Source organism: Pan troglodytes, chromosome 19 (assembly GCF_028858775.2).
Source record: "Pan troglodytes isolate AG18354 chromosome 19, NHGRI_mPanTro3-v2.0_pri, whole genome shotgun sequence".
Lineage (NCBI taxonomy): Eukaryota > Metazoa > Chordata > Mammalia > Primates > Hominidae > Pan > Pan troglodytes.
Genome location: NC_072417.2, coordinates 63,754,083 through 63,766,308, shown reverse-complemented (window position 1 = coordinate 63,766,308; position 12,226 = coordinate 63,754,083). Strand labels below are relative to the sequence as shown.

At 57.8% G+C, this 12,226-nt stretch overlaps 1 protein-coding gene across 27 annotated transcripts in view; it reads right to left on the bottom strand.

Annotated features, from left to right (window-relative positions):
- CACNA1G (calcium voltage-gated channel subunit alpha1 G) overlaps positions 1 to 12,226 on the bottom strand; it is a 66,587-nt gene that overhangs the window by 2,348 nt on the left and 52,013 nt on the right. For 11 of the 27 annotated variants that reach the window (XM_016932530.4, XM_016932532.4, XM_016932531.4 and 8 more), the window contains 9 exons: positions 9,262 to 9,413; positions 8,369 to 8,478; positions 7,181 to 7,314; positions 6,823 to 6,893; positions 6,626 to 6,704; positions 6,409 to 6,530; positions 5,744 to 6,097; positions 647 to 815; positions 193 to 362 (listed from right to left, as the gene is read on the bottom strand). In XM_016932530.4, the coding sequence (XP_016788019.1) occupies positions 193 to 362; positions 647 to 815; positions 5,744 to 6,097; positions 6,409 to 6,530; positions 6,626 to 6,704; positions 6,823 to 6,893; positions 7,181 to 7,314; positions 8,369 to 8,478; positions 9,262 to 9,413 (1,361 nt within the window). Of the gene's footprint in view, positions 1 to 192; positions 363 to 646; positions 816 to 2,929; positions 3,065 to 4,909; positions 5,054 to 5,743; positions 6,098 to 6,408; positions 6,531 to 6,625; positions 6,705 to 6,822; positions 6,894 to 7,180; positions 7,315 to 8,368; positions 8,479 to 9,261; positions 9,414 to 12,226 lie in introns of all 27 variants that reach the window. The other 16 variants (XM_016932518.4, XM_016932516.4, XM_016932522.4 and 13 more) reach the window with 3 other exon arrangements.

Sequence of the window (12,226 nt, the reverse complement as noted above, 5' to 3'; positions counted from 1 at the left end):
TGCAAATTTCAAGAAGGCACAGACCACTTCTGCTTTGCCCAGTACTGTGTCCCTGGTATCTGCAACTGAGCCTGGCACATCACTGGCACACAATAAATATTTGCTGGAAGAATGAAAGTGTCAACACAGGTCATCACCAGCAGCAGAGGGTCCAGCCCCCAGGCCTGTGCCTGCCTTTCCACATCTGCTCACCTGGCGCCTGAGTGGCCTCTGAGCCAAAGGGGAGCGTCCTGGTGGGGGCAGTTTGGGGATGGTGCCCCAGGTTGGGGCGCTGTGGGGCTGGAGCAGATGAGGTGCATCTTTGGGAAGCTGCAGGATGTAGCTGGTATCTGCTGGCTGGGAGTGAACGGACAAGACGGAGCCTGTGGAGGGAGGGAAGCGGGGGAGGGGTGGGGGGAGAGAATGGAGCTGGAGGGTTCAGGGGAGCAGGTTCTCACCTGAGCCCTCCCTTCCACTCTCTCCCCCTCATCAGGGCCTCTACCCTTACCCCCAGGACTCAAAGCCATTCCCCCAGGCTGGAGGCTCCCCTGAGGTCAGAGATACCTCTTTGGCTGCCTCAGTTCCCCATCCCCTCAGATCAGGACTGGCTTAGGCCAGGATGGAATCTCCCTGTGTGAGCCAAATTGGCCTGCTCTAGCCCTGGTACCTGACTGAGCTTTGGGGAGCCCCCAGCCCCTGTGTCCCAGGGGCCCCTCGGCAGTGCTCCCATGCCGACACATGTAGCTGTCATTGGGCAGAGAATGCGTTCGGCTGACCCCAGACTTCCGCACAGTCAGTAAGTCTGGTCCTGGCAGCTCCGTGGGGTGGGGCTGCATCTGCAAAAGGAACAGGGGAGGGAGGTGGAGGAAGAGGGTGTGTCTGGGTTTGGTAACTGAGGCAGCGCTGACAATAGAAAGCAGCAGCGCCCCCCGCCCAGCCCTCACCCCCGTGCCCTCCCAGGACAAGGTAGAGATGGGCATGAGCATGGCTGGGGAGAGGGGCAGACACATGGATGAGCCCTCCACACGCGGGGAGGAAGCAGGTAGGAGGGGGTCTGGGCAGCCGGGAGAGTCTGCAGGCCCTGCCCCCCACCCCCTGCAAAACTGCACACATTGTATCACCTTTAAGCTCCCACTGTGGTGGTGGAGGGGCGGGGAGGTATCCAGAGAAGGGAGAGCAGCCCCCAGCCCCCAGCCCTGCAGGTGGCTCACAAGCTGATTCTAAAGGCCCCATTTAGAGGCTCTGAAGGGAGTCCCGGTGTCCACAGGGATGGGCTGGGGCCCTGACCCAGAGCAGCTCAGGGGAGGATTAAAAGCTAACAGCAGGCCAGGCACAGTGGCTGGTGGCTCATGCCTGTAATCCCAGCACTTTGGGAGGCCAAGGTGGGCAGATCGCTTGAGCTCAGGAGTTTGAGACCAGCCTGGGCAACATGGCAAAACCCCATTTCTAAAAAAAAAAAAAAAAAAAAAAAAATTAGCTGGATATGGTGGCGTGGCACCTGTAATCCCAGCTACTCCAGAGGCTGAGGTGGGAGGATTGCTTGAGCCGGGGGGGTCAAAGCTATAGTGAGCTGGGATCATATCACTGCACTCCAGCCTAGGCAACAGAGTGAGACCCTGTCTCAAAAAAAAAAAAAAAAAAAAAAAAAAAAAAGCCAACAGCAGCCCCTACAACCCTGTGCTGTCGGTGGGGGAGGTGAGGGGGAGAGGACCCTCCCAAGGAGCAGGGACCTGGCAGCTCAGGAGAGCTTGCAGGTTGCAGGCTGTTCATCCAGTTCTTACAGCAGCCCCAGGTCCCAGCACAGGGCCTGGGTTGGGTTCAGGTGGGTTGAATGGCAGATGACCACGAGAGGCATGTCACAGCTGGCTCCCTGACCTCCACTTTAACCAATAACTCTGGCAGGTGAGGGTGGAGGCCAAATTCAGCTGCTCCCTTAGTGGACAGACTCGGGGTGGGAGTGGGGTTGTTGCTCTGTTTCAGAGAAGGGAGGTACTCAGCCTTGGACTCCAGCATGAGGGAGCCTAGTTTGTTCTCAAGAGGTTTCTCCATCACTCTGTGACCCCCTTTCCCCTGAACCCTTCACCCCTTGTTCCCAGGGAGGCTGTAGGGGTCCTGTCGCCATGCAGGCCCAGCCACTTAAATAGCCCCAGCAGGCCTGAGGATGGCTAAGTTGGAGGACAATCTTATTTTGCTTCCCCTCTCAGCCCCAGGCTCCACTACTGCCAGCCACCCAAGACCCCTAGGGACACCCCAGCCGGTGGTCCAGTCCCTGCCTCAGCTGGGCCCTCCTCTGACAACAGGAGGGGAACAGTGGAGAGGAGGGGGCTGCTCACAGTCAGAAGGGACGGGAGCTGGAGAAGGGAAAGGGTAGGGAAGCTATCAGAGCACAGAGAAGCCCCTTTCACCCCACTGAGTTTGGTGAAGACGCAGGGACACACGGGGACAGTGACGGAGGAGACAGGAACAGCGCTCCAAGTGAAGAAGGGTATGGCAATGGTGGCAGAGATGCGGCTCTCACCCACCACGTGGTGTGAAGGTCTCATGTTGTTGGGGGGTGGGGTGGGGTGGGGAGGAGGGGGGCAGGGACAGGGAGGGCTGGCTTGCACAGGGCTCCAAATTCATAGATTGACTCTGATGACACCTGTTTTGGGCCGTGTCACTCCTGGATGTCTGGATTCACTTTTTCATAATGGCTGCCGCTGCTCCTATACCCTTCAGGGCAAGGCCCCAATTTAAACTTATCTAATCTCTTTGTCCCCAACGGGGAACCTGAAGACCTTGTGCCAGCAAAGCGTGGGCCACCGAGGTCCTGACAGTTGATGCCTCTGGGTGGAGCCTGGCAGCAAACTGAGAGGAGGCGGCCCCAGGACCCTCCCTGGGCCGATCTGGAGCCCTGCAGCCAGCCCAGCCCCGGGGGTGGCCGGGAGCAGTGAGGGCAGTGTGTATGTACATTGCTCTCCAGGGCACTAAGTAAGGGTGTGTGCATGTCATCAGGCAAAGAGTCATCCGTCAGAGCTAGAGAGCAGGACGGTTCAGACACAATCTCTGACGTCAGAGACAGAGCCTCCATCTCAGCTAGAGGGATCTAGACAGGGAGAGAGATGATCAGGCATGAGAAACCAGGACAGCGCACACACGCGTGCACACGCACACACGCGCTCTCTCTCAGTCCCCACTTCCCCCTTTTCACGAAGCACGGGGGGGGGGGGCGGGAAAAAAGGCATCCCTTCTCTCTCCCCACCCTTTCCCCAAACAAGCTGACAGTGCCTCCCTGCACCCACTTCAACCCCCTGCTCTGATCAGAGAGGCTGCGGCAGGCACTGAAGAGCCAGAGCAAACACTGACAAAGCGAGGAGACACAGAAACGCATTCTAAAGATACCCCAGGAGCCTCCCCAGCCCCTCCCACACTACCACCACCCAGGGAGGGAGCGGGAGGACCGAGGGCTTTCGACTCTCAAAAAGATGATACCAAAAAAAAAAAAAAAAAAATGAAGAAAGGCCAGCAAAGCACTGTCTCTCCTCCCGGCACAGACAGAGCGGCACGGGGGGCGCCGGGGACAATGCCGCCAATCTGACGGCTGTTTTCTGCCTATTCTCTCGGCTTCCAACAGCCTGGCAGGACTTGGCCTGCCCCCAGATTCTGGCTTCTCCCCTCGTGGGCCCTCCTCCGCCTGCCTGCAGCCCGCCCGCCCTCTCCAACTTGGGCTCTGGGAGATGTTCTCCTCCCGTTAGCCTGAAGTGGGCACACTCGGGTGGGCTGCCACACCATCTGGCTGGCTCACCTGGGACCCAGGGGGTGCCTCAGTGCCCACAGGATGCTAGGGGACAGTTGGACTGTCCCTCCCAGAACCCCATCACCTTCCCATCATGTCCTCTTCTCCCACAACCTTTCCCTGTGAGCCTCTTTCAGGAAGGGGAGGCCTCGGAAAGGGACTCACTTTCCCACTGATCATTCTAGGTCATTGCCAGATCTGAGACTGAATCCCAACAAGAGGCAAGGTCCCTTCCCACATGAGGATCACTGTCCATTTTTCTGGGATCAAGCTAAAGGCTTCCTAAGAACCTGCCTGCCCCACCACCCAAAAGGGCCTCTGGAGGACTCGGCTTTTCTATCTGCAGCTGACACCTGTCTCCACTCCGGGTCTGCAGCCTCTCATCTAGGTGGAGGGAGGGTGGGGCCCTCTCTCACGTGGTAGTGGGTCGTGGTGAGGGGATCAAAGGGAGGGGAGGAGGGCAGGAACAGCCCAGAAAGCAGAAGACCTGGAATTAAATGGGACTGGGGAGAGGGCCATGTGGCGCTGTGGGAAGGGGCTGGGCTTGGGCAGGAAGCCAAGTCCTATTTCACACCAAGTTCTCAAAATCCACTCCCAGCTGGAGCCTTCTATCTCTCTCAGGACAGAAATCAGTGGCTCCTGACAACACTCACCATGCCCAGTGGGCTCCATGGCTTAAAAAGCCACCAAACTGAGGACTGGCAAGTGTGTGCTGGACACGAGCAGATAGAGAGACTGCGGCTTGGCAGCGGGCTCCCTGGCCACCTACACTGTCTCTGGAGGCCTTCCTCCCTGGATCTGATACCTCCTTCCCTCCACCCACTAAGGTCCCCCTGCTAACTTATCTTCTGCCCCATCCCCCCTTTTCTCTTCCAGATTCTTACAAATCCCCTCTCCCCTCCCCAAGCTCCTCCTCCACACACCCTTCTCATCAGAGGGGCAATCTCAGCAGCCCTGCCTTCCAGCTCTTTTCTGGAGGTGATCTCAGTCTAGAAGAACCCCTGACTGCCTCTTGCACTCAACTGAGGCCCCAAGGCTGCACTTTCTACAGATACCCAGTGGGCAGGAACACTCCCAGCTTCCCCAGAAGCATGGCACAGCATGGCACAGCCCAGCACGGTCAGGGGAGAGGGCACAGCACAGGGGCACAGTAACCTGTGGGTTGGAGCCTCCCAGGCTGGGGGCAGAAGGGAAGGCAGAGGGCTGGCCCCCTGGGCCTGCCAGCTCGTCCATCAGCTTCAGCTCCCACTCCAGGGAGCCCTGGATCAGCAGGGATATGGTGTCAAACAGCTGCCTGTCCTGGGGAGCCAGCCCGTAAGGGGAGCCGGAGAGGCAGGGGAGCAGGGGTCAGAGGGCAGTGATGGGAAGTGTCGTGGAAGGGGATTGACAAGAGACACAGAGGAGAAAGAGGTGACACCCAGACAACACACATGCACATGTGCACACACACAAACACACACACACACAAACACACACACAGCAACAAAGAGACAAAGAGGAGGGGGTGGGGAAGAGGGAAGGCGAAGGAGGAAGGAGAGATGGGAGATGGAAAATGAGCAGAGCCCACGGCGGGGGGAGAGAGAGAGAGCGGTAAAGAGAAGATAAAAGGATGGAGAGATGGAAGAGAATCAGGCAGGTTAAAGGGTGGGTAGGAAAGAGATTTGGCAGTTGGGCAAGGGTAAGAAAGAAACAGGAAGGAAACAGAAAACTTAGCCTTGACCCTATGAGTCAGGAAGGGGAGGCCAGACCAGGCTGGAGGAGCAGGGCATGGCTAAGCTGGCCCGTCTGCTGGGGTGGCCCTGTGGGGTGAGTGTGGGCAGCCATCCCTGGGGAGGGGCAGTGACTGCTCGCTCAGCATCCAGGACGGAGGGCGGGAGGCTCCAGGAGGAGCCTAGGGTTTGCGTGCTGCCCGCTTGGCTCCCGCCCACCACCCTCCACACCCTTCTCCTGCCCCAGCTCCTCTCACGGCTGGGGTGGGTGTCTGCTCACCGTGGGGTGCTCCAGGGAAAAGTGGGAGGCTGATCTCGCATGGGCCGCTGGGTGCAGAGCCCCAGGCTTGGGGCTGTCGGGGCTGTCGGGGCCCTCGACCCCAGGCCAGAGGAAGGGGCTGCCAAGTGGCGAGTGGGGCTGGGGGCTGAGGGTCTTCATCTCCAGCTCCAGCTCAGCCTCCAGCTCGGCCTCCTCCTTGGCCTCCTTGTTGCTCTCCTCCAGGTGCTTCATCAGCACGGCGATCACCACGTTGACTAGCACGAACTGGGCCGTCAGCACAAAGGACACAAAGTAGATAGGCGAGATGACCGTGTTGTAGCAGGTGGACTCCTGGTCACAGTCCCGGAGGGTGTCCTGGGGAGGGTGGAATAGAGGGGTGAGGCTGGGGAGGACAGTTGTTGGAGCTGTTGTGGAAAATCAGGTCACTGGTGTCACAGAGCATTGGAGGATGGGAAGGAAGGGGAGGAGGAGGGAGTGTTTGGGGGCAGAGGAGCACTACAAGTGTGAGTCAGAGCATGTTCCTGGGAGAGGGAGTTCCAGAGTGTTCTAGCACGGGGGAGAGAAGGTCACATGCTTTTATTTGTGGCCAATTCATCTTCCCAAGGAATCCTAGCTCAGGAAGTGGGGCTGCCTCCCTGGAGCCTAGGCCAACCCTGGGCCCTTACCTTCATAATGCCATTCCAATTGTCACCTGTGGAGACTCGGAAGAGGGTTAGGAAGGCCATGCCAAAGTTCCGAAAGGTGGCATGACGGCCCAGGCCCTCACAGGGGTGTGTCTCGTCACACTCTGGGGGAGGAGGGAAAGGGGGAGAGGCCCATGTTAGTCCAGGAGCCCCCTGGTCTCCAGCCCTGGCTCCTCCACCCTCCCCTACCCCAACTCACCCAGGTCTCCAAAGAGCTCCACGCCCAGAGCTGCAAAGATGAAAAACAACAACATGAAGAGAAGTCCCAGGTTCCCCACCTGGAAAAAAGGAGAAGAAATAGAAACGATGCCGCTGGGTCTCCCAGTCAGCTTCTCTGAGCCCCTTCCCTCTGGAAAGCACCTCCCCCTCCCCAGAGGCCCCCCACCTTCCGGCTACCTGGGGCAGGGCCTGCATCACCGTGTCCAGCAGCGCCCGCATGCCCACAGCCATCTTCAGCAGCTTCAGCACTGCAGAACAGGACAACGTCATGAGCTGGCCTCTTTGGGTCCCCGGCCAGACAGCTGGCAGAGTCAGGACCAGGGCTGGGCTGGGGCTGCTGGGATGGCCATCTCCGGGCCAGCCAGGTTGCATCCCCATCCTCAGCCCTGTCTCCAGCCTCCCTTGGCAGAAGCTGGGAGAAAGACCCATGGGAACCCACAGCCGCCCAGGCCTTGACCAGCCACAAAGCCGACCCTTGCTCTCTCTCCCTGGGCTGGTCACCCTAGGAGGGCAGGTGCGTGGGCTGGGCACCAACCTCGGGCAATGCGCAGCACCCTCATGATGCGGATGATGGTGGGGTTGATGGGCAGCGAGGCGTTGACCTCAATTTCCTCCAGCGTGATGCCCATGATGGACAGCAGCACAATGGCCAGGTCCAGCTGGTTCCACCTGGAAAGCCCAGAATACAGCTCCCTGAGTTGGGGGAGGGGGTTCCTAAAGGAGGGGGCAGTCGTGGCACAGAAAGACAGGGCTTGAAAGGAGGGCAGACATCAGCGGGTCCAGCCTCCCATCCCACAGAGAAGAGGCGTGGCTTATCTAAGGCCACACAGCCAACTGGTGGCACGAGTAGGACTAGGACTTTAGCTCAAAAGCCTCTGCTTTTCATTTGTATTCATTTGCTTTTTTTTTTTAATTTAGCACTTACATGGTGTTCACTATGCACCAGGCACTTTTAAGAGCTTTACAAATAGGAACTCACACCTGCAGTCCCAACACTTTGGGAGTCTGAGGTGGGAGGATCACTTGAGCTCAGGAGTTCGAGAACAGCCTGGGCAACATAGTGAGACCCTGTATCTACTAAAAATAAAAATAAAAAATAATTAGCTGCGTGTGGCAGTGGGTGCCCGTAGTCCCAGCTACCTGGGAGACTGAGGTGAAAGGACAGCTTGAACTCAGGAGGTCAAGGCTGCTGTGAGCCATGACTGAGCTGCTGCACTCCAGCCTGGGCATCAGAAAACAAAACAAAACAAAACAAAACGAAAAACACCCTCAAAACCAAATAGGAATTCATAATCTCACAGCTCTGTGATGTGGGTACTATTATTTTCTCTCATTTTACAAATGAGGCAACTGAGGCACAGAGAGGTTAAGTAACTTACCCAAGGCCACCAGCTACTAAGTGGTGAGACCAGGATTCAAATCCAGTTCAGGCAGTCTGGCTCCAGGCTCTGTGCTCTTAAGCCCCAGGCTAGGTCACACTGATTTCTAGCTGCCAGCATCCCCCAGGCCCTGTCCTGTCAAATTCTCTCCATGCCTTCCCATCTCCTGGTCCTGGAGACCATGCCTTCCCATCCCCTAGTCCCCTACGTCAGCCACAGGGTGGGGGCTGAACCTCAGGAATTAAGAAAAGTCTTAGACACTAGGTCTTCCTGGGTATTTCCCCAAGAGACTCATTCCTTTCTATCTCTACGCAAGTCCCCAAGACCCCCCTTTTCTCCGTTACCTGTCCTGGAAGAACCGACGGAAACCAAAGGCCACAAGTTTGAAAACTGACTCCAAGACAAAGATGACAGTGAAGATGTAGTTGCAGATCTTCAGAGCCTCATCCAGAATCTGGCAGGGATGGGGGCAAGATGCAGGGTCCCTTAAGGCCCAGGGCTGGGGCTTGTCCCCCCGCCCCTCCATCATACCGCCCAGGTCTGAGAGGCAGGGGAACTCCAAGGAGACCTGTCTTCTCTGTTCCCATCATGATGGCTGGCCATTAGCCACCACCCCAGAAGGGAGTAGGGTACTTATTCACATGAATGAATCAACCTTATGCTAAAGGATCTTTCTCCTTGGGAGATGGTGAGGAGACCACATGAGAATGTACTAGGAGACCACATGAGAATGTACTAGATGACACGGCATGCCAGGACTGGAAGGGGCCTTGTGCATTACAAATTCAACCCCCTCATTGGATGGACGGGGAAACCGACGGCTGGAAGGCAGCCAAGGGAGGCTGACTGGAGAAGTGGCAAGGTCACAGGTGAGCTTTGGAGCTGGACGTTCGCTAGAATCTCAACTCCAGAAGGGCAGGCATCTATCTGCCTTTTTACCCTCAAAGATCCAGAGCACAGCTCATAGTAGACACTCAACATTTGCTGGGTGAAGAAACCAGGTCCTCCACTGCCTTTCTGTGTGACCTTGGCCACATCAACTAACATCTCTGAGCCTCAGTGTCCTCATCTATAAAACAAAGATGATACCCACCTCCAAGGGGCACAAGAGGAACCCATGTAGTGTGCCTAGCACTTGCTTGGCACAGAGGTACCCTGGCTCAGGCTGTGTTAACCTTGCCCAGAGGTTCCGCAGCTGGAGGTGGGGGGGCCAGATGGCTGGTCCACTCGCTCCTACCTGGGGCTGCTGGTAGTGCTCCATGGCCATGGTGACCACGTTCAGCCCGATGACACCTGTGATGAAGAGATCCAGGTAGTGGCTGGTGCACAAGTGGTGGACGAGGAGCCGGAAGCGGGAGTAGTCGGAGTAGTAAGGTTTGCACTGGGCTTCTGATGGGGCAGGGGGAAGAGCAGAGCAAGCGTCAGGCCCCTGCCCCCCGCACCCCTCCACCCCCAGTCCCTCACAGCCACCAGCCTCTAACGCCAGAACTGAAACATTCCATAATCATCACCATCCTCGCCCTCCCCACGCTGCCCCTTGGTGGGGGCAGCCGTCTGGGCGTGTCCCCCTCCAAGCATCTGTTGTACTGGCTGCAGTTGAGGGCAGGATGGATCAGGACATGCAGAGCCCCCCACCTACATTAGACGCCAGGTGAGCCCCCTCCCCTAGGCAGCCTCCAAAATCCACCAGCCCCTCATAACACCCTCGACTCAGTGTTCCGCAGCAAGGCCAGATCGATACGATGAAAAACAACTGGTCTCCTCAGGCTCAGAGGATGCTCCATCAACGGGGAGGCAAAGGCTTTTGCTCCTTCACCAAGCTCAGCCCCTCGGGGGAGCAGAGGAGATTACACAGAGCTGGGATTTGGAGATAAAACCGGAGATTGGAAATTGGACATCTTCTTGGCTGGCTGCACTGACCCACCCAGAGGGCCTCCAGAAGGCAGGGCCTGGGCCTCCTGTACCCTCATGTCAGTGAGGGCAAGAGGGGAGGCCTTGGGGCTCTGCTCCATCCCAGACTCAAGCTGGGAGGGCCCCACCTGTTGGACTCACCCAGTTTCTAATGAGGCACTGCCCAGCCTGCTCCTGGGTGTTTGGGCAGCCTTAGACTGCAGGCCGGGCTGGAAGCACTGTCTGAGATCTGTCAGAGGCGTAATATTTCTCTCATAATTAGTGAACCACTTAGTTATGAAAATCACGGAGCCAGAAGGTTGGGCTGCCAAGGAGGCAGAATAAATCTGGGGGCAGGAGATTTCAGGGGGGCCCTCTTCCAGGTGCTGAGGAAGGGCCAGGCCAAGTTGGGGCACATGTTCTCGGGAGGAAGTTGACAGATTGGTCTCCCACGAAGCCACAAAGAAGGAAGAGGCTTTTCACGGGGAGGTGTGTGGCAGCCTCAGGTCCCAGACAGCCCTTCCCCGTCTCAGGAGGTCTAGGGGGAAGCCAGCCAGTGAGGGCTGCCGCCTCTGAGGCCTGAGCCAGGGAGTAGCTGGCTTAGGGGCAGCAGGAAGCTTTGGGCCCAGGCCAGCTCAGATGTAACTGTCCTTTCCCATGCACAGGACCATTGAACAGAGAGGTAAACTGAGGCAAGGAGCGGCCTGGGGTGGGCCCCCACCCGAGGCTGAAGGAAGAAGAGCACCCAGGTATTGCACATCCAGCCTCGCGGGCTGCCATGCTCCGGGCCCACCTGGCCACTCTCCAGCATCGGCCTTGAGGTGTGGATGACCACGGAGCAGACAGTCCCCGGCACTCTGCTGCACCTTAGGCATGCATGAGGCCATCTTCCTGTTTTCAGAGATCGGCCAGCCAACTGTGGCTCTGTTTGTTCGAGAACAGAGCCCCAAGAGTGTGGGGCTGGAGAGCCTGGGGCAAGGGAGGACAGGAGGCTACGGGTCATCCACACCGCGATGGTGGAGGGTGGGCCGGGTGGGCCGGGCCTCTTCCTTCCTTCCTTGAGTACCACAAGAACCAGAGGGCGCTAGTCGCCCTGCATTGCCTGAGCAGCCGGAACGTTTTCTCTGCATTAATCTCCATAAATGCCGAGAGCACCCGATCCCATTATGCTAAAATATGAATGGAGAATTAACTAAAATGTTTGAATACAATTAGGTTAGAAAAAGCGGCTCCTTATTAGCCCCATTATTAGCTGAGACAATGTAGAGGAGAGGCTGGGAGAGTTGCCCTCCTCTCCCCGTCACCCCAGCCTGACTCTGTAGGCAGTTCCAGGCCAAACGGAGCAGCTGCTCCCACCAACTCTGGCCTTGCGCTAGGAGTCTGTGGGGTGGGTGGGCTTCAATTCAGCCGGGACCCTCCTCCAAGAGGCCCAGAAGGAAGGCAGGAGGACTGAGGCAGGGCATCTGCTTATAGACAGGTCCCGGCCCCTGAGGTCTGTACAAACGCCCCTCCACCCTGGCCCCTACCCCAGACGGCAGGTGCTGAGGCTGCCAGAAATCCCCCATTAGAGCACAGGTCCAAAGAGTACCAGGCCAATCTGATCAGCATCTCCTCGGGCAACCCCTTTGTTTTTCAGAGGGAGAGAATGAAGCCAGGCAAAAAGTGACTCATTCAGCTAGCTACGAGGCATGACCGAGCTGGACCCGAACTTCCAGCCTGAGTCCCTTGCCAGTTGCCAGGTGGGCACAGACACAAGGCTTTGAGGCCTTGGCCCAGAGGACACCCCTGGATGGTCTGCCCAAAGGCCTCCAAAGTTGGGGCCTGGCGATGCCACCCTCCTTTGCTGCTCTCTGGACCTCGGCTCTGCAGGCAAGCACCCAGGTGTGGAGAAGAAATAGAAAGCCCCTGGGAGGAGCCTTGGGCAAGCCTGCTGCTTTGAGAGCTCCAACCATAGTCCAGGAGGAGCCTGGACCTGTGGTCACTGATGCATTGGTAGCTGTGGCACCACCTCCCTGCCTCCCACCAGGATGAGCTGCCTTAGGTGGAGAAAATACCAGAGTCAGACAGTGGGGGGAAGGGCATATCTAGGGCAGCCCAGGTCCCCAGTTAGGGGCAGGGAGGGAGGAAGGGTGCAGAAGGAGGGCTGCAAGGCAACAGGCACAGTGAGTTAGTAGGAGTCACGGGGAGCCCAAGGCATGGCCAGGGCGGAGTGTTTGCAAAGGGGAGTGGCAATGAGTAGGCGGAAGACAGGGGTCACTCCCAAGGACACAGGCCCCCCACGGCAGAGGCCACACCTTCAGCTGCCGTGGCCA